The following is a 21,546-nucleotide window of genomic DNA, read 5'->3' as shown; positions in this document are numbered from 1 at the left end:
CTTGACATGATACAAGATTACCGGTGAAATGTTCATTAGAGAAGTCCTTATCAACCAGTGGAACGGAAGAAGAATTCCTCACTACAGGCAGACTGTCAGAACCACTGGAGAGAATCACAGAGGACAGGGAAGAAATGACCATTTACCATCTACGTCCAAGCGTTGATTTGTCCTCTTTGAATAAACTTATTTTCCTCCCCCTGACTAGCTTTGGGGTCTGCGTTATTGAAGATTAACATCAACTGCTAACAGCACTGTACAGCTCGAGCTGGTTTGACAACTAACCTTCTTCACACAAACAACTAAACCAAAAATGGAGACTAGAGGTAGGTGTTGTTTTAACCTTGTGTATCTGTGCTTTAATTGCAATAATACATCTGCATGTTGGTCAATTCACAGAACAGAAAAATAGCTTTTGACAACAAGCACTGTTCACATAAAGCAATAAATTAACAAATGCATCACAACAACAGACTGGTAAAATTTGGATTAAATTACACACACATACTGTACTTACGCACAGACAAAACACACTTCACTCTTACAGGCATACACAGAAGCAATGCTTGTTCATACACACACATGCACACAAAAAATATTCAAATCACAGTCACACGTAGAGCTGATTTGATAAGTAATAAAGGTTTCTTTGTTACATATACCATTTCAAAAGTGTTGAATTGTTTAACACTGGTCTCGTACACACACGGTATCTATATTAGACAGACTACAACCAAGTTATAATCCAACACCACAATCTTCAAGTTTGGAGTGAGATAAACAACAATACTGATATATATATATTAATCAATAATAGTCAAATAGAATGATTTGAAATAATTCATGATATACTGTATTTTATATATACTATGTACAGAAAATAAATAACATAGGGGTGGAGGGAAATACATTTACACCCAAAACGACACTTCTCACTTCCACTACAGTGTCTATGTTATCATCTGAATATTCAAATAGTTGCGATGACTTGCGCTTCATACGAATCTATGTGTATATATAATACATATATCATGTTTTCAAGACTGATATATCTACTGGTCTGCATAAATATAGATAGCGAGACAGATACACAGTACTGGAAATACAGAAAGCTAAAACATACATGGCTAAATATACGCACAATGCACAAGACAGCACTTTGCAATCCATATTGCGTTTCATACAGATAACATATTGGAACGGTACGATTTTCAATAGGTTTCTGTGACGTGATATGTCGATCGTGTCGGGTGGATGGATGATGACAGCAGTTGCCACTGAAACATGCGTGGGTGAGAGGGGGCGACTTCTTCTCCCTCTCCGATTGGTTGGATGAGAATGGATGGCGAACAGAGGACGTCCTCCTCTCCTCCTTTTGTCTCTTGGTCAGACGCTCCTTCAGCTCTAGTCGAACTTGTAGCTGCGGTCATTGCGGTCGGTGCGTTCACTGGAGAGACAGACATGTAGAGAGATGAAGATAAAACGGATTCAGGTGACAATGATTTACCAGTGTCCCCCACCTTAAACACATGACATATCGTAAACCACATTCGACTGTACTACAGCATGTACTTCCACAACAACAACAAAATGACAGAAACAAAATGTTGAACAGGACTTAATATGCTATAAAACAAGAAGAAAGAAATATATGGTTCACCATTATGGTTAACAGTAATTTTAGCACTTTAAATGACCTTTCTAATATACGGTAATTGCGTAGAATGTCTATTCAAAAGGAAAGCAAAGACTTCTTCATCTTGTCGGCTAGCTTTCATCAAATCTGGCAAAAATGCTTCAGAACTATTCGTAAAGAGAAACTTCCCGAAACCCCCCCCCCCAAAAAAACAGCAATCTAGGACAGGGGTGCACAACTGTGGAAGAACTAACGTTCTTCCACAGTCTTGCTGCTTTTGTTTCTCCCTGGTACTCAACGTCACCGATTCCCAGGTAGAAGTCAGTCTGTAGCTCAAGGGGCTTGAGGACTGAGGCTATGCACCACTGATATGTAATAAGCGGTGTAACTTGTCAGAGACTATCACAGTAGGGTCAAAGCAGCATCTGGACAATACGTCATGGTAGGTCATATGACATAGGGAGGGAATGATGATAAGGTAGTCTTATGTAATGTTTCTATTACATAGACATGATTGATGCACAGGAGTAGGCAGGTACGTCATGCATATAAGTCTTCCGTAACAACCTCATAACGCGGTCATTATAATGACATAAGAGATGTTAGAAAATGTCTGGACAGCTGATGTCAGTTCACCTAAACAATAGCTATCTTTAATGACAAGTGTTAAATCAGTTTCCATAAACTGATATATTTGACCGCAACTGCATATGCTTGATATGTCATTGGGTGATGTGATGTAGAATTTGGTCGCTCACAGCACAAGTCGACCAGAGGGTATTTCTTGTAAAGGTAAATAGACACAGGAACGATCTCAGAAGTGTTAGCAGGGGCTTCTAGAAAAAACGTTGGTATCATTGAAATGAAGCTGAATGAGGGAAGCTATTCCCTAAAGCTAGAGGAGGTAGCTAGGGAAGCTAGTTAAATGTCTGGGTAGCTAGCCTCGTAGCTAGCCCCGTAGCCTCTACTGGTGCCCTTACCCTCAGCGACAGCTTAAATTCGGATGTGGTTGGCGTCATCCAACCTGGTGATGACAAGAGGAGATCACACCGGTCAACGACTGATACTCTGACTGCATTGGCAGCCAGCGGGCAGGTAAAGTGATAGTGTGACAACTTTATTCATACCCCTCTTCCAGAACATAAACAAGCGTGATACAGTGTTTCATGTTCATAGGATCCCATTTGTGTCAGTCAAATAAGTAATACTGATAAACTAGTATTACTACTATACTAGTTATACTACTAGTAATATAGTAAATCGTGTTTTTTTAAAAACTTTAGCCTTGTGCCTGTGGTTGTGTATCCTTGTTGTAATATTCACAGAGATAGAAATGTAATAATGGATACGCAGGGGAGGAAAGCAGGGTTATAAAGTCAAAGAAAGGAAGCGGTTGGGTGGCTGTGATTGAGTCGCATGCAGGCAGGGTGAGGGTGATTGCGTGGGTGGGAAAGGCCGGGAGGGGTTGGGGAGTACTCACGCCCCCTCGTCTCTAAGAAGCTGCAGGAACTTAGTGACTCTGTACTCCACATCCATCTGGAGGAGAAAAAAAAAAGCAGGGAACCAAATATTAACACCAGTGCTTTGACACTTTGACAGTGCAAATGTGGCATTACGCAGGCTCTACCGTGGAAAACCATTTGCGCCACTTCTTGAGGCACGAAACCTTTCTGGCGACCATAGCTACTGGATGACACTTGTGGTCGACTGTTCTGCAGCTGAAAGATGAGGAGGAGGAGGAGGAGCGCTGACTGCCACTGACCTGCAGAGACATTTCGATGAGCATCAGGAGCTTCTTGATGCCAATCCAGACCCTCTTTCCCTTGACGTGCTGGCCGATGGTGACCCGCTCTGCGTCCGTGAAGCTTCCCAGTAGCTGCAATGGATACAATGTCAATGAGTAAACACATGGCACACAAGACAAGACAGCAGCATTAACTACTGAAACTCTTCATCAATATGTATATTGTGTGTGTTCACTTGTTTGTTTGTGTGTGTGTGTGTGTGTGTGTGTGTGTGTGTGTGTGTGTGTGTGTGTGTGTGTGTGTGTGTGTGTGTGTGTGTGTGTGTGTGTGTGTGTGTGTACACCTCTAGGGCTTCCACCAGGTGTTCTCCAGTAGAGATGTTGGGGACGTGGATGGTGGTACTGAAGGCGTCCAGCATCTCCATCTCCTGCAGCACCTCCTTACGGCTGGTGGTTCCGATGATCAACAGCTTACGGCCCTGTAGGCAGAGTAAAGCACAGACAGAGTTACACACACGTTACATGCACATGCACACACTTCTACGCACACACACACAGGCTGGCGTCAATAAACACATTAGCATAACGCAACACCTGCATTAGGTAATGCAGCCATGCCAGCGTTGTACTGAACAGTGAACACTCACTTTCGGAGGAGTCTTCTTCAGCAGCACCAGCAGGGCCTGGAGAACCATGTTGGAGAAGCGAGGTCCAATGGGGACGTAGTCTAAAAGGAGTGGAGCACAAAGAAATCAGAACAGTACTTCGGACCGGACCCACTAGTGTTGCCGCTGATTCCTTTAAGACCGGGCCTTGGCTTTAGACGCAGTGCTTAGTTTATCTGCGGCCTCACTGGAAAGTTTTAAAAAGAGAGATACGAGTTTGTTGCTCCACTAGAGACGGATCGGGGAGGTCCGCTAGACTAAATGGAGAATGAGGTTTCAGCGGAATGAGGAGGTTTGAGAATCACCTAGGAGACGCTCAATGTCATCCACCACCACACAGCTCAGCTGAGACTTGTAGGCATCCTCGAAGATCTGAGGGAAGGCAGGGGATACAGAGTTAAATGACACAACAAGACTGCATAATAATACCATACAGGAAGTATTGGTAATAATCTCTTTCTCCTGCTCTTAGTTTTTATTGTCAGATAGGAAAAGGGCGGAGAAGTTGCTAGTAAAGAGACCCAGGGATCGAACCCCTAACTCGATGGGGCAAATCGTGGTCCAGAGTCAGCAATGCTACAACTAGTCTACCATTCGACCAGATTCTGGCACAGCATCTCTTTCTATGGGCATGGTGCCAGCCTTACAAAGACATTGGGGTCAAAACACTTCATAAAACTGCAGGAGCATTCAACAGTGTGTAGGTATCTATCTTTCGTTCATGGTGCCGGGCTTCACACCCACCTTCTTGATAGCCAGGCACTTGGAGTTTTCGGAGAAACCGATCATCTTGTCCGGGGAACAGATCTTGATGAAGGGGAACTCTGAGCTCTCCGAGATTTGGGCAGCCAGGGCCGTCTTCCCACTGTGAGGGGGTCCTAAGAGGACAGATGGACAAATAAAGACTGTTAGAGAGAGAGTGGGGGGGGGGGGGCTGTTATTCAACTGTGTGTGTGCGCTTAAGTGTGTGTGTGTGTGTGTGTGTGTGTGTGTGTGTGGTCAGGCCTACCCTCCAGTAGCACGGCCACCAGCGGTGTGCGGTCGCTGTTCTTGGTCTGCTGCACCAGCAGCTCCCCGTCATCCAGCACACAGGTCACCGGGTCGCCCCACTTGATGATGCCGTTCATGATGTAGCTGGCGTAGTCCTCCTGGTTGGAACCAAATGCCTGGGGGAGGAAGAGGGGGAGGAGGAGGATAAAGAAGAGGGGGAGCGGGCAGAACTTTTCAGGATTGGAATGATAGTCTCAGGGTCAATCTCAAATGACACTATTCACTTTGCCTACTGTCCTTCGGAAATACACATATAGTAGAGAGATACCTACTGGTTTAATGTCGTTGTTCAGGGAGCCCATGAAGTCGCTTCTGGTGACCTGCAGCTTCTCGGCTCTCTCTGTGTCCACCTCCACTGTGGCTGTGGCCTGGACACACAGAAAGAAATAGCAGTCTGATCTGACTGTGGTATACAGTAGACTTAAAGGACAGAGTTAGCCCCTAAAAGCACCTTGCTAAGGGGTGGTCTAACCATGTCATGGGTGTTCAAAGGTGTCAACTGGATAGTCTAACCGTATCATGGATGTTCATGTTTGTTGATTGGTTGGACTCTAACCTTAATGTGGCGGTTCATGGCTGTTGATTGGGCAGCTCTGACCAGCCCCTCCAGTTCAGCACCACTGTAGTTCTTAGTTCCGGCAGCCAGCTCCTTCACGTCCACATCAGGAGCCAGCAGGCCGAAGTCACGCATCTTATTAGTGTGAATGTTGAGAATCTGAACACGCCCCTTCTCATCCGGAAGACCTGAGAGGGAGGGAGGGAAGGAAGAAAGTGGTAAAAATGCATTCAGGGAGGGAGAGAAGTCACTACAATAATACAATAAAGGGTGGCGGAAACATATGAAAAGAAACAAGCCAGGAGATAACAAAAAAGGCACAGAGAACATGTGGGATTCTTACCGATCTCCATCTTGACCTCAAACCTGCCAGGCCTCATCAGCGCATCATCTATCAGGTCAGGCCTGTTGGTCATCCCTGTGGGAAAGAGAAAGAGAGAAATGGGGATGCAAAATTAAAGATAGGGTTACTAGTTAAACCAGAGTCATGCATTCATCTCTAGTGCTATGAGAGGCTTAAGGTAAGATTGGTATCTATACCTCAAATCTAACCATCTATGACCAGTATGTTATAGAAGAGTGTACTACCACCTACCTATGACCAAGATGTTGTTGAGCTGCTCTACTCCGTCTATCTTGGACAGCAGCTGGTTGACCACCGTGTCGTGGACTCCTGTACTGCCCTGCCCAGTACCTCTCTGCTTACAGATGGCATCCAGCTCATCAAAGATGATTATGTGCAGACCACTGTTAGCACCCAGCTAGGACGAGAGGAGAAAGGGGTGAGTGGGATGAGTGGATGAAGAGAAAGAGAGGGAGACAGTCAGTCATGCATGTACGTATAACATTTGTTTGTGATTTTAACCTCTTGGATGGATATTTTTTTTACCCCTTTTTCTCCTCAATTTTGTGATATTCAAATTGGTAGTTACAATCTTGTCCCATCGCTGCAACTTCCGTAAGAAATCGGGAGAGACGAAGGTCGAGAGCCATGCATCCTTCGAAACCCGACCCTGCCAAGCCGCACTGCTTCTTGACACACTGCTCGCTTAACCCGTAAGCCAGCCGCACCAATGTATCGGAGGAAACAGTGTACAACTGGTGACCGAGGTCAGCTTGCAGGCGCCCTGCCTGCCACAAGGAGTCGCTAGAGCACGATGGGACAAGGACATCCCAGCCTACCAAACCCTCCCCTAACCCGGACGGTGCTGGGCCAACTGTGCGCCGCCTCATCGGTCTCCCAGTCACGGCCAGCTGTGACACAGCCTGGGATCGAACCCGGGTCTGTAGTGACGCCTCGAGCACTGCGATGCAGTGCCTTAGACCGCTGCGCCACCCAGGAGGCCGTGGATGGATTTTTTAGTTTGATTAATTACTTCTGGTCATCAAATAAAAGATGGTGGCTGGCCACTCACCCTCTTCTGCTCCTCTTCTGCATCTGCGAAGAGCTTGCGGATGTTGGCCTCAGACTCTCCCACAAACTTGTTGAGGATCTCAGGGCCGTTGACGATCTTGGGCTCGCGGGAGTTGAGCATCTTGCCAATCTGCCTGGCCATCAGAGTCTTTCCACAACCAGGAGGCCCGAAGAGAAGGATTCCCTTCACGTGCTTACAACCTGGGTGTCAATGGAACAACGACTGTCTATAGACCTCTGAATATTTGAATGCACAGCATGCTCCAGTTGTGTACACAGACAATTTAGTTTGTGACAAATTATCACTAGGAGGCACCGAGAGGCGCCATGTTGCACATCCAATGCGGCAATTGTTCTGCCAATACCGCGGCTCGACCTTACTTTGTTGTGCCCGCAACTGTAGGTAGTACTGCATGATCTAACTAAGACGAAGGAGTGGGGAGCCTTACCCATCTGTTCCACAATGTCAGGAGGGAAGACACGAGAGGCGAAGGCTCGGCGGAAGATGTCGGAGAACTCCTTGTCCAGACCACCAATGCCCATGCGCTCAAAGTTCCAGTCCGGGTTGATGATGGACTGGCGCTGCTCTTTGGTCTTGGCCTTGCCTAGTGGGCAGAGAGGAATCAAACACAACTTTATTTAAAATGCATTATAAACAATACTCAAACAGACTGTACAATGAAAAAAAAGTGTAACAATGGATAAAGACTGGTTATTTCCCCGTGCTTGAAGGATTTGATCAATCTTGGTCAACTTTGTCTAAATGTTTATTTTGACAAATCGAATCCAAGTTTATTGCTTGCGTAGACACATTTGTAGATGGTATAGCAGGCGCAGGTAAATGCTTGTGTTACTAGCTCCAACAGTGCAGTAGTACCTAGCAGTGACAATGAAAAAAGAACGACACACACATAATCCAGAGAAATAAAGAAATTAAGAAATATCAGAACGAGCAAAGTCAGAGACCGGAATATATATGAATAGAAAGAGTGTGTACAGCAGTAGTTATATAGAATGAGACATGACTACAATACAGTATATACATATAAAGTGGGTAAAACAGTATGTAAACATTATTAAACCGATCAGTGTCCAATGACTATCTACTGTATGTATATATGGCAGCAGCCTCTAAGGTGCAGAGTAGGGTACCGGGTGGTAGTTGGCTAGAACAGTGACTAAGGCTAGTGGTGACTGTTAAACAGTCTGATGGCCTAGAGATAGGAGCTGTTTCTCAGTCTCTCGGTCCCAAATTTGATGCAGCTGTACTGTCTCCGCCTTCTAGATGGTAGCGAGGTGAACAAGCCGTGGCTAGGGTGGCTGGCCTCCCTGTGACACCGGGTGCTGTAGATGACCTGGAAGGCAGGCAGTGTGCCCGGAGCGATGCGTTGCGGACAGTGCAATTGCCCTTCCAGGCGGTGATACAGCCTGACAGGATGCTCTCAATGGTGCATCTATAGAAATTTGTGACGGTCTTAGGGGCGAATCTTAATTTCTTCAGCCTCCTGAGGTTGAAGAGGCGCCGTTTGCATTCATCACCACGATGTCTGTGTGAATGTACCATTTCAGGTTTTCAGTGATGTGCACGATGAGAAACTTGAAGCTTTTAACCCCATCTACTGCAACCCCGTCGGTGAGGATGGGGCCGTGCTCTCTCTGCTGTTTTCTGTAATCCACAATCAGCTCCTTCGTTTTCTTGACGTTAAGGGACAGGTTATTTTCCTGGCACCACTCTGCCAGGGCGCTCATCTCCCCCTGTAGGCTGTCTCATCGTTGTTGGTAATCAGGCCTACCAATGTTGTGTCATCATGAAACTTGATGATTGAGTTGTAGACGTGTGTGGCCACGCAGTAATGGGTGAACAGGGAGTACAGGAGGGGCTGAGCATGCACGCCTGTTGGGACCCCGTGTTGAGGATGGCAGCATGGCAGAGGTGTTGTTGCCTACCTTCACCATTTGGGGTCGGCCCCTTCAGGAAGTCCAGGACCCAGTTGCACAGGGAGAAACACGGGTGTAACCTTAATGATGTGCTTGTAGAGCACTATGATGTTGAATGCTGAGTTGTAGTTGATGAACAGCATCATTACATAGGTATTTCTCTTGTCCAGGTGAGATAGGGCAGTGTGCAGTGCAATGCAATGGCGATTACATTGTCCGTGGATCTGTTGCGGCGATATGCAAATGATAGTGATTCTAGGGTAAGGTGGAGGTAATATGGTCCTTAACTAGCCTCTCAAAGTCCTTTAGTCATTTAGTTCAGTTACCTTTGCTTTCTTGGGTACAGAGGTGCCCGTGTCGGCAGCTCGATGTTGTTTTCCTCCAAACGGGCGAAGAAGGTGTTTGGCTCGTCTGAGAGTGAGGTTTCGGTGTCCCTTCATAATCCATGATTGTCTGGAGTCCCTGACACATTTGTCTCGTGTCTGAGCCGTTGAATTGCAACTCCACTATCTAGCTGTGCTATTGTTTTGCCTCTGTGATTGCTTTACGGAGGTAGTAGTTGGTCTGCTTGTACACGTCCATGTTCCCAGTCACTTTGCCATGGTTTAATGCAGTGGTTTGCGCTTTCAGTTTTGCAAGAATACTTCCACCTATCCATGTTTTTTGGATACGTTCTAATCGCCACAGTAGGAAAAAACATCCTCTATGCACTTCCTGATGAACCCAGTCACCGAGTCAGTGTATTCGTTGATACTATTCTCAGAGGCGACCCAGAACATTTCACAGTCCGCATGATCAAAACAATCTTGAAGCATAGATTGCGATTGGTCAGACAAACGTTGAACAGTCCTTACCATGGGGAGCTTCCTGTTTAGGTTCCTGCCGATAGGTGGGGAGGAGCAGAATGGAGGTGTGATCTGATTGGCCGAAGGGAGGGCGGGGAGGGCCTTGTAGCCATCCCGGAAGGGAGAGTAGCAATGATCCAGGGTCCGTGTTGTGTTTGAAGCACAGATGTGTCGATAGAATTTCAGAAGTGTTTTCCTCAGATTTCCTTTAATAAAGTTCCATACTACAATAAATGGATATGTTTTTTCCAGTTCGTACATAGTCCACTGTAGTTCAAGGTAGTTAATGGTGCAGAAGATAGGCTCTCCCATGGACACAGAAAGAGTGTTATCAGTGCATTCGGTAAGTATTCAGACCCTTTGACTTTTCCCACATTTTATTACATTACAGCCTTATTCTAAAATGTATTAAATCGTTTCCCCCCTCATCAATCTACACACAATACCCCATAATGACAAAGCAAAAACAGGTTTTTAGAAATGTGCAAATTTACAAAAAATTTAAAACTTAAATATCACATACAGTTGAAGTAGGAAGTTTACGTACACTTTGGTTGGAGTCAGTAAAACTTGTTTTTCAACCACTCCAGAAATGTAACAGAGTTAACAAACAATAGTTTTGGCAAGTCGGTTAGGTGATCTAGTTTGGAAGTCTTCACTATTATTCTACAATGTAGAAAATAGTACAAATAAAGAAAAACCCTTGAATGAGTAGGTGAGTCCAAACTTTTGACTGGTACTGTAGCTCCTACATAATCTACCTGTATTCTGTATGGACTCCTCTGTAACTTACCAACTAACGTGAGGGAGGAGCTCTCTGCTTTCTCGAAAACCACCTGGCTGTTCCCCACCAGCAGGCCAATGTCAATCTAAGGAAAACAGGAATTGTTGGAATTATTACTAACTACTGGTTATTACAAATAACTGTTCCAAATAAACTCGTACAATTCTGCAGAGTTCCTTTTGGACTTCGACCAGCACCCTAGCAGCACGGTCCCTCGTCAAATAGAGACCCCGTTCAAAATGAAGGTGCAGGTGAAAGCAAGGGCTCCACCACTTGGCATTCACCTGTCCAGTCATTTCTAATCATGGATTACTTCAAGGAAGGGGGGTAATTCCGACGGGGGCCCATATCATGAAGGGTTGAGTTGTTACAGCAGTAGGACAATGGTAACTCTGGGTACCTTCTGCTTCTTGCCTGATGCTGGCTCTCCCTTGAGGATGCTGGCGTCCATGGCCTCAATGTCTTTGATCACCAGCCCAAAGAGCTTGTCGCAGAAACTAAACACCAACTGTGGGGGGGGGGGGGGCGACGACAGGAAGAATGATAGAAGAAAGGAGGAGGATGAGAAGAGAGAGGAAGGCTGTGTGAGGTTACATCCCAATTCTCCCAAGTTTGCACTCCTACCCACATCTAAAAGCATTTGATTGATTTAAGCCACCAGTCTTTTTCCTTGTTGTTCCAGGGAAGGGAAATGTGCAGGAAAAGTGTGAAGAGTTGTGACCGGCTGGACTGTTTGTTGTTCTGACTGACCTGCTGGGTGACAGAGAAGGCCTGGTTGTTGAACTGCTGGATGAACTCGCTGGCCATCTTGTCTGAGTCGTAGGGGCTGGTGTCCGTGCTCTTCTTCTGGAGGAAGTCAATCTCTATAGTCATGGCACCGATGCACTGCTGGGACTTGTCAAAGTTGTAGTTGGCCACTATGAGGGGAGAGGACTCATGTCAGATATGTATCTAAGACTGTATAATTTGTACTCGCAGAAATACTGTACTGTCAAATGAAATAGGTACTGAATGTTAAGGTGAGCTATGGGCTGTGGTCAAGGTGTGACGGTACAGTGTATTAGGGACTGTGCAGGGTGCAGTGTAAACGAGGCAGTATCTTTGCGCTGTGGTCATAGTTTTCTTTTCCTCAGACTCATTAATGAAATGGAGTGAATTACCTTCCACCTCCTGTCCAATGGACAGACCGGCCCATTTCCTCTGAGAGAGAGAGAGAGAAGAGAGATAAGTCAGCCAATAATTGCAGGGAAGCAGAGAGAAGAGGGACATGTATGCTATCAAATATTAGAATTGTAGTTTTGGAGAAATTAGTTAAGATTAGAAATAGATCTATGGGTATATACTGTACAATAGATTGAACATTCAGTATAATATACAGATCTGGACTAGGTGTGTGTTTTACCTGTGGCAGACTGAAAGCGATAGTGCCAGGGACTATGGCGTGGTGGGTTTTTGTGGTGAACACAAACTTGTGAGTTGGCGTAGTCTTCACAGTCACATGTCTGTAGAGAGAGGGTTAGAGAGACTTGTGGACATCTGTTCCATATATGCAGGCAACGGCATGACCTCAATAGAACATCATATTTACAAATACTTTTTTTTTTCACCTAACAGCTATTCTGCTAACAATTTTTTAGAATGATGATTATAGAGTATAGTTTGTAGTATGAAATCCCCAAAAAAACAGTACCTTCACAGCAAAAACCGTGCACTAATTATATGACAATAAAAAAAATTAATACACATATTTAGATAGCTGTGTACTAGTTTTGCAGAGAGGAAACAGAGGAGATGCCAATCTCAGTCAAAATCCTACTGTAACGGAGTGACTATAGTGCTCAAAACAACATATTTATATTTCATTTTGGGTAGAACAGCCATGGAGGAAAGAAATCAATCCAACATTTCCCAGGAATAGAGGAGAGGGTAGGTGGCAGGGCTATAGGTCCAAATCAACAACATGTTCCTAAACAACACTCCCTCCCTTCCCCCTTTGAGAACCAAGAGGATTCCATGGCTAGAGGACTGATCTCAAATTAGCAAGAGATTATACTCTGTGTGGTCCCTAACAATGAGCAGAAAAGAGACAAAGAGAGATCAGGTGGGAAAAGCTGCTATTGAATTCAACTATTTATTGATTCCTATTTATTATTCAACAGCTAGTTATAATATGGAGTACCGCAAGGTTCAATGCTAGGACTGTTCAATCTTATATTTACAACTCGTGTTAAATTAAGATATTATACGGAATTAAATCAACCAGACTCAGAGGTAAACGTCAACATGTCTATTCTCCATCACTGTCCGTGTAACCCCTCACATTCCTTTACTGACGTGGTGACGTCGTATCTCAGTACGTCACATCAATACACAACATCCCCCTTTACTTGGATATGAACTTCAATGTCAACCTGACATACACAACAGCACTTATTCTATATCTGTATAGCAACTTTTATGTTATTAATAAACAACTGAAATCTGTTCAATGTCTTATTATTTCTGTTCTCCTAATGGACTTTTCTTAATTTTTTGGTAACAAAACATTCTGCACCTTTTTTTTTTCACAACATAACTCAAACATTCAGAGTCTTCGCATTAGTCCATTTATATTTGTCATTTTTCAGTTTATACTGGTTTTCTTTACCCCTTTCAGTACAGGATCATTATTTAATTACAAAGTCTGTTAACTTCTGTGGCAGTTTAATTTGTCTGTGAGGTCTGACTCGCTTGGGTGTCTGTGATCTTTGTGGTGATCCCTCACAGATGGTCTCTGGTTTGGATTCTATGTACCGTCCCAGATTAGGACTCTGCTCCACAGTCTCTTTCAGTTGTGTGTGGTCCTTTGATTGTGGATCCGGCTCCTCAAATACGTACCTCTTCAGCGAATGTTGTATTCCTTGAATACCTGGCCCCAGTTGGAGATTGAACAACCACAGTTTCCCTTTTTATTGACCACAGTGTGTGGTATCTTGTTGAAAGTTGTTGTGGACTTGTCTGTTTTCTCCTGTTTTAGGAGAACCTCATCTCCTACGTACACGTCGGAGGGTTTGGCTCTGCGACGGCTGTCTGCATCGATCTTGGATCTACCTTTCTGGTCGACATCATTGTCCCGTGCCTCCGGGTCACTCCGCTATATCTGGAAGCTTTCCCCATGGGACTAATTGTCCGATTGCACACAGTTCATTTTCTATGGGTGCAAATGCCTGGCGTGTCTCATAACACCCATTCTGAATAGCATCTCTCACTTCTCTTTGCTCTTCATCTGCAGCTGATGCTTCCTCCACTTCCCTTGTGGTCATTGCATTTGGAGTTGCGTTCACAGCCGCAAATCTTACATCGTCCTCTGCTCTATGTGCGTGTGAGTCTTTCACTGCAGTCTTCCCAATTAGACGAGACAGAGGGTCAGCGATGTTGTTTTTCCCCCGGTATGTGGACAACTCGAAAGTCATAGGGTCGGAGTCTCAGCACCCACCGTTCGATGCGAGCGCATGGCTTTGAGCGAGGACTGTAAATAGCCTCTAACGCCTCGTGGTCAGTCACTAGATCAAGTTCCCTGCCGTGTCAACACACGGGTGAAGCCTTTCACAAGCCCAAACCAATGCAAGGGCCTCACGTTCAGTTCGTGAATATCTACGTTCACCCTCTGACAAACTCTTGCTCACATAACAGACTGGAACCATTTATCCTTGTTGTTCTTGCACAAGAACAGCTCCTAGGCCCACTGGTCCTGCATCTGCTATTACTTTTGTGGGCGCGTCTTTGTCAAAGTATGCGAGTGTCGCGGCTTCAGCCAGTTACTCTTTTAACGTCTGAAATGCCTTTTCCTGTTTCCTGTCCGAAGTGGAATGTTGTTTCCTTCTTGGTCAACTTCCGCAGAGGCTCTGAGAGTGTAGAGAACTGGGCAATAAACCTACTGCCCCAGCCCACTGAACCTAGAAAGCTAGGAACCTCTGATGCCGTCTCAGGCTCCCTGGCCTCGACCACTGCTCTCACTCTTTCAGCTGTGGGCCTTACGCCTTTCTGTGAGAGGAACATGCCCATAAACACCAATTTGTCCATGTTGAACTGACATTTCTCTGAGTTGAGAGCATGTAGCCGCTGGTCATGGGTCTCCTTGTCTGGGGCGTGGACGATGATGCCATCCGATGTTTTCCACCCCCTCGATGCCTGCCAGTGGTGTTGCGATTTCATGTTGATACTGCTCACTCCCCAAAGAAACTCCAAATATGAGTCTTTTATATTAGTATATCCCATTATGCATTGCAAACGTCGCTATGCCTCTCGACTCCAATTGATGATAGCCCCATTTAATATCCAGTTTACTGAACATGACAGGCCCATTCATGCCTTGCAAAAGTTCACCTACTGTGGGGATTGGGTACCTGCCACAAATGATTGCTGTGTTCGCTTGTCTCATGTCTAGACACAGTCTTATGTCACCATCCGGTTTTGGCACCACCACTACCGGATTCACCCACGGTGTGGCACCACCACTACCGGATTCACCCACGGTGTGGCACCGCCACTACCGTATTCACCCATGGTGTGGCACCGCCACTACCGGATTCACCCGTGGTGTGGCACCTTCCACTCTCCATTAAGTCCATGTTTTGTGGTTCCTCCATCTTTTCTCCACAGCTTCTCTCAGGTGGAATGGTCCACACCGAACGGCCTGTGCTACTGGTGTCACATTTGATCAACATGTAGGTCGATCTGCTTTGTGTTTAGCTTAGCCACCCCTTCAAACAACCTGGGGTATCGCCGTTTTATCTGAGTTTTTACATCTGTCACTGCTGCTATGTCAACACCCACTTCTAGCACACCCAATTTAATGACAGTCTCTTTACCTAGCAATGGTACTCTGCATCCACATGTCACAGTGAACTATGTGGACTCAGCCTGTGTGCTGTGCTTGCCTATCTTTATTTGGCATGTGAAAACCGCTTTTACTGATAATGGCTCGCTTGATGAGTATGCATATAGCTTTTTATCAGTCCGGTGATGAACGGCACTTTATTTCCTTGGCTTTCAACATTTCCCATGTGCTCTCATCTACTATATCACTCGTGGCCCCAGAGTCAATTAGCATGAATAAACTGACCCCTCCCACTGAGAACGGGATGCTGTCAGTTACAGTTCTCATTTGCTGGCCTTTTCCTTCTGCATTCTGTCTCAGCCCATTTTTGTGATATTTCCTATCCTTTTTGTAAACATGATGCACAGGTCTCATTATCTTTAGCATCTGTACTCACATGCATGGCGGCCATTTGCACTTCAATTATTTCACATTGTGCTAATGTTAGCCGAGGGCCCTCCTCCAATAGTTTTCGTCGCACATATTCAGTATTACACTTGCTAAGTACGGCATCTATAATTTGATTGTCCTTATCTCCAGCAAAGTCTTTAGCTGCTTGTCTAAGACGAGTAACAAATTGCTGAACTGTCTCACCAGTTTTCTGTGTCAGTTGATAAAATGTCTGTCTCGCGAATGTAACAGTATAACTTTACGGCGTCCCCTCGCCCCGACACGGGCGCGAACCAGGGACCCTCTGCACACATCAACAACGGTCGCCCACGAAGCATCGTTACCCATCGCTCCACATAAGCCACGGCTAACACAGTTGTCTTCATGCTACAGATTTTGCCATCGACAGCCCAGAAAGCCCCTCAATCCCTAACAGGTACCATATACCCACACATGTATAAAATCAAATACACATTTCTTTAGAGGCAAGTGGAAACATAACCAACCCTGTTACGCGAACGCTGTGTTCACCTGTGGCACGAAGTATGCGTTTAACGCAACCACAGCCCTGACGCTTCGAACACACCGACAGTCACACCGACAGTGTATTTGCATTTTTGGTACGCCAGAATTATTCATTTCCTATGAAACTCTGCGTTTGCCTTGCAGCGTTGCAGTTGCAGTTGCAGTACATTCGGTGTGGTGCATACCTTGGATTTACCGAACGTATGCTTCAAACTGTATGCGTGGACGGCTTGACAGAAATGGTAGCAGGTGGTGAATGTGGAACTTTTGTTGCACACATATCCAGATGATGCTGCGTTCTATTTTGCGCAAGACACTGTCGATGTGTTCGAAGCATGACGTAGTCCGTTGGTTCTCCGGTGTCTGCGAGTGTGAAGAAAATGTCCTGCACATCTGTCCCAGCATGACGTAGAAACAAAGCTCTCCTCCGTTGTTTTGTAACCGGATCAGCGTCACCGGACAGTAATCCTTTACCACCCGCGAACATCTCAAACGCCATCAACCACCTAGTGTAGCAGGCTCACTGTAACGTTAGCTGTCAAACTTTGGCACAGTGTTTTCCATCTCGACGACACTAACTCACTTTTCAGATTTAACTATCGTTTTCAAACGTTATCCTTGTCGCAATTGTTCAATCGTATACTTACAACTCGTGCTAATTTAAAATATTATACTGAATTAAATCAACCAGACTCATGTCTTTACTCCATCACTATCCGTGTAATCCCTCACATTCCTTTACTGACGTGGTGACGTCCTATCTCAGTACGTCATATCAATACACGGCAAGGACCTGTGCTCTTTTTCAATGTCTTATTTGTAAATGCCCTTACAGAGTCGATGTGAACAGCGTTTCTCCTGTTGTTACTTAGGCAACATTAGCCACACCTATCTGCTCCCTGGACTCCACCTAAAGTAAGAATAAATCTAGGGAGAACACTGAAATAAATGCTAAGGCACAATTTTCAACATTTTCAAACACCTGATCTCCTTTGATATTTAAACAAATATATTGACGGTACATTGGGAAGATAGTGTGACAGTGCAGAGAAGCAAAGACAGAGTGGCCAAAACTGTGCTCAAACAGGGCTCGTACATACATTATTGTAAGGCATGTGAGGTCCCAAGTGGTAAACGCTACACCAGACTATAGCACGTAGACCAGGGATCATCAACTAGATTCAGCCATGGGCTGATTTTATCTTGAGCGGATCGTTTGGGGGCCCGGAACATTACAATTTGTAGACTGCAAATTGACCGCAAGAAGCCCAAAAATATATAATATTTGACTAAAATATAATCATTTCAAACGTTGCTTACATTTGTATCCATTCACGTGTCTCTCTATTATGCGTAGGAATACTTGGGAACAGATTTCCAAATTGAAAATCACTTGGAGCTGGTTTTCTGGTGTTTTTACAGTCTTTTATGTGGAAAAAAAGATATTTAAAAAAGCTCAGAAAACTTCCAGTTGGGGAACCCTGATGTAGTGTGATTTTCCAGACTACAGAGGGCTACACTGTATAGTGTGATTACTCACTGTCCAGACTGCAGATCCTTCTCGCTCACCACAGCACAGTTTGTCAACGACAGGTCATCTGTCGGGCATCGTGCCGCTTGCATCGTCTGCAGTGGAGAACAGAAAGAAAGAAGAGAGAGAGAGAGAGAGAGGAAAAGATAGACAAACAGAGAGAAGAGGAGGGAAGAAGGAAGTGGGATAAGTTGAAGGGGAGATATTACTCTAGTAGATGAGTGGTGATGCAGCATTTCCTTTCCATTTCCCAAAGGAAAACTAATTTTACATTTAGTAGCATCATCAAGCAACTTGGGTTTCCTTGTTGAGACTGAGGCTAAGAAACAACCAGGAGACACACCCATGATGACCTCTTGACTTTCATCAAAAATCATTAAGAAACATCCAGTTAAATTCTGGTAGTTCACACTATGGTGTTTGGGTAAATAATGAACCATTCAACTTTGTAGCAATGCAACAGTATACTGTAGATATGTCACAGCATTTCTTTGGGTGGAACATTGATCATGTTTAGTTTCTCTGCAAATTCAACATACTTCAACTCATAGGCAACAGCAATGTTTGTCCAACATCACAAGATAGTCAAATGCATATATAATCCAGCCTTGAAACAGACAACGCCAGAGAGCAGCAACAAGCAGCAGATACAGCTAGCTAGTTAGTTTATTTGTCAGGATCTGTTACAGTCGTTACAAAACTGTGAACGAATGAATGAACGAATGAACGAACGACGTACAAAATACAATGAAACCAAAGACAAATTCAAAAGACAAAATATTAAAACAAAAAGAACACTTCTTTCTTAGTCGCGGTAACTTATCTAAACACAATTCTTGTTGGCGAGTTTCTACATTCTTATGTCAGAATATTGCACGGATTTACGGCATTGACATTCTCTTCCATAGCTCTGCTCGCACAATTCACTGAGTGAAAAGGTTAGAGTCACCTTTGTTTGTTGCTAAGAGCATAGCTTCCAGACCGCCTGTGAACTGTCATAACATACCAAGGACGCTATGCAGTACAGAGCCTTCCCTTTGGTACACAAGACAAACCTCTAAACACTTTCGGTAAAAGAGAAAAGTTGAGAAAAAGCAAGAACCTATTGTTCCAATTAAAAATCCCAGAGAAGGCCATGTTACAAAAAGGTTGTTGTGACGACAAATACACTTTTCAGGTCAAGACAGAAAGGGATCTGGATAATGATGCAATACCTATTCCAGCTTTTAAGACAAATCAGGGGAGATTGAGAACCCAAGAACCCCCTATCTCAAGACTAGTCTAGATAATTTAAAAACAGTCTTGGTCTGGGCCACAGTGCCAGAGGTCTGGGTCCGGGCTCATGGTCTATGATGAGACCGCGGCCTTCGTGGATTTTCAACTCATGATGTCAAGATGCATCTTTGAAGACCATCTTGTCAGTTATATGGCCATGTATGAGTGAAATAACACGCAAGTCCATCACTTGTCAGAGCCAAGTTGGACTAAAATAACAACTGGTTAGGTCTGGGTCTAAATAGGTTGCATCTTCGTCTGGGTGTCAGAAGGTGTGGTCTTAGTCTGGGTCTTGAGGTCTTAGTCTGGGTCTTTAATATTTAATTGATGACATAACAAGGAGACGAATCGCCATTCATTTCAGTTAGATTTTATACAATCCTATACGTTGGTTGTGAACGTACCCTGTGAAGATATGCATGCCATAGCCATCTCTGATTTAGCTCACTCATAGCTAGACACATGCCTGCCATGTACGCTTGCTTGTCTGACATTCGAGCGCTGGCGGCTGGGGAGCGGAGAGCGAAGAGCAAGGGCAGCGGGTGTTGGGAGTCGCAATGTTTGGGAGCAAAGGGAATGCTTGGGTTGTGGCAAGTTATAGAGAGGTGCGTATTGCACTGCAGTGCTGGCACACTGCCCTGCCCCACTTCTAAAATCATCACATGCAGTCTAGTTTACCCCTTCATCTACCATACTGCCAGCGCTCGCTCAGCCAGAAGACAAATAAATAGGCTAAAGCTTTTCTGTTTGATCCCGGCTCAAGAGTAGGTCTAAACACTCTTAGTGAAACTGCAGTGGAGGAGTAATGGATGATAATGAGTTGTTTGTGCACTCAATCAAACATCTTCCCTCTCTGCATTGCAACTCCGTCAATGGGTCTGCAATGGCAGATGATATGTACCATATGTATATGGTTTCTCCTGAGACAGTCACTACCAGGGGTGAGAGCGGCGGCAGTGGCAGCAGAGGGGGGGGAGCTTTCGTAAGACCTTGGGAGTTGACGAGGCGGATAAAGCTACTTTCAGTAAAGCCGACTGACTGTCCAATGAAGCTATTAGACGTTTAGCGGGTGGCGTGGGAGGTCATACATGAGGAAATGACTTACATACATACCTTGAAAAATATTACGACCTGGGGGCCAACGTACGCAAGCAAAGAGGGAGGGGAAGAGGAGGACATAAGACAGAGAATTGAGACAGCCAGGACCACTGTCTGTCAGAGAGCTGAAGCAGCACCGGGTGCATTGATTCACAATCGAAGGAATTCCACTTTGACAGTGGCAAGTGGCAAGCGTATGCAGAGCGGGGCAGAGTTGGGGTCATTCTTATCATTTCACTCACTTTAGTTTTGTTCCCGTCCTGAACTGCACCAAAGCATGTGGACATTTTGACGTCAGTGAATTTACACTGCCCAAATAAATTGGTCTGTGGCTAGAGTCTTGTTTTTGAAATGTGAGTTTTTAGCAAGCTAAGCGTCTACTATAAACTATACCCCAAATCTGGTAGTATTGTCATTTGTCAGTCATATATGCTTAACAGTCTTATGTAGAGATTCATAAGGAAGAGATTCATTCTTCACATTGTAAACAGAAAATATTGTCTTAATGTGAGAACTAATATGAATTTCCATGAGAGCAGAAATCTTTCGTATTTTTGCTGAGTTTATGTGATGAATGGATGGAACCCCAGGGTTACTGTCATGTATGGCTAATTAAAATGGTAATAGGAGCTGTATTATGCACAAACAAGCAAGACATTACACGGTTTTGAAAATGTAGTAAGAATTAAACCCTTAACTAAATACCTTAATTCATAACAGAACTCAAGGCATTTAATGAGACACCATTTGGATTCAAAGTTGTCACGCCCTACAAACCCTGAAGACTGTATTCAAAACATATATTACAAATGGCTCATTGGTGGAAGTATGCTGCATTCAGGACTAAGAATAGAGGGTGTTCAGTGATCCGTCTTATGATTGCGGTATATACACACCGCACACAATCCTAAATCTTGATGCCCCGCCCAGCCCTGCAGTCTCGTAGGACAGAATATTCCAGGCTTTTTCTCCTGCCTTATTTCAGGAATCCCTTTTCAATATTCCATCAGCTAGAGTCCTGGGGGAGGTATCCACTGAGATGTCTGTGCTGGAGATCGATATGTATGGATGCAGCCAGTAGGAGGAGCCATTCACCTATGGCTCATAGCCAGCTAGTGCATCAGGTTCACCCAATGATGTATACAGTAGAAACATTATTAAACTGAGTATAGAAAACATTATGGACACCTGCTCTTTCCATGACATAGACTGACCAGGTGAATCCAGTATGAAGGCT

The 21,546-nt window shown here is 44.7% G+C and overlaps 1 protein-coding gene across 2 annotated transcripts in view; it reads right to left on the bottom strand.

Moving 5' to 3' along the window:
* Nucleotides 1-331: 331 nt before the first annotated feature.
* Nucleotides 332-21,546, bottom strand: part of LOC139581441 (vesicle-fusing ATPase-like) — a 30,545-nt gene continuing 9,330 nt past the window's right edge. The window contains exons 2-22 of one of the 2 annotated variants that reach the window (XM_071411218.1): nucleotides 17,946-18,031; nucleotides 12,035-12,134; nucleotides 11,793-11,832; nucleotides 11,383-11,549; nucleotides 11,033-11,140; nucleotides 10,642-10,717; nucleotides 7,515-7,670; nucleotides 7,067-7,266; nucleotides 6,247-6,412; nucleotides 5,995-6,069; nucleotides 5,652-5,839; nucleotides 5,368-5,463; nucleotides 5,055-5,211; nucleotides 4,790-4,923; nucleotides 4,351-4,417; nucleotides 4,028-4,107; nucleotides 3,725-3,859; nucleotides 3,399-3,512; nucleotides 3,117-3,172; nucleotides 2,617-2,660; nucleotides 332-1,447 (exon numbers count right to left, since the gene is read on the bottom strand). In XM_071411218.1, coding sequence (XP_071267319.1) covers nucleotides 2,630-2,660; nucleotides 3,117-3,172; nucleotides 3,399-3,512; nucleotides 3,725-3,859; nucleotides 4,028-4,107; nucleotides 4,351-4,417; nucleotides 4,790-4,923; nucleotides 5,055-5,211; nucleotides 5,368-5,463; nucleotides 5,652-5,839; nucleotides 5,995-6,069; nucleotides 6,247-6,412; nucleotides 7,067-7,266; nucleotides 7,515-7,670; nucleotides 10,642-10,717; nucleotides 11,033-11,140; nucleotides 11,383-11,549; nucleotides 11,793-11,832; nucleotides 12,035-12,134; nucleotides 17,946-18,031 — 2,232 coding nt within the window. In that variant the 3' untranslated portion in view covers nucleotides 332-1,447; nucleotides 2,617-2,629. The remainder of the gene's footprint in view (nucleotides 1,448-2,616; nucleotides 2,661-3,116; nucleotides 3,173-3,398; nucleotides 3,513-3,724; nucleotides 3,860-4,027; nucleotides 4,108-4,350; nucleotides 4,418-4,789; nucleotides 4,924-5,054; nucleotides 5,212-5,367; nucleotides 5,464-5,651; nucleotides 5,840-5,994; nucleotides 6,070-6,246; nucleotides 6,413-7,066; nucleotides 7,267-7,514; nucleotides 7,671-10,641; nucleotides 10,718-11,032; nucleotides 11,141-11,382; nucleotides 11,550-11,792; nucleotides 11,833-12,034; nucleotides 12,135-17,945; nucleotides 18,032-21,546) is intronic. The other variant, XM_071411212.1, reaches the window with a different exon arrangement.

This window comes from Salvelinus alpinus, chromosome 1, assembly GCF_045679555.1.
Source record: "Salvelinus alpinus chromosome 1, SLU_Salpinus.1, whole genome shotgun sequence".
Classification (NCBI taxonomy): domain Eukaryota; kingdom Metazoa; phylum Chordata; class Actinopteri; order Salmoniformes; family Salmonidae; genus Salvelinus; species Salvelinus alpinus.
Note: the sequence above shows the minus strand (reverse complement) of the source record. Positions and strands in the feature narration are given on the sequence as shown.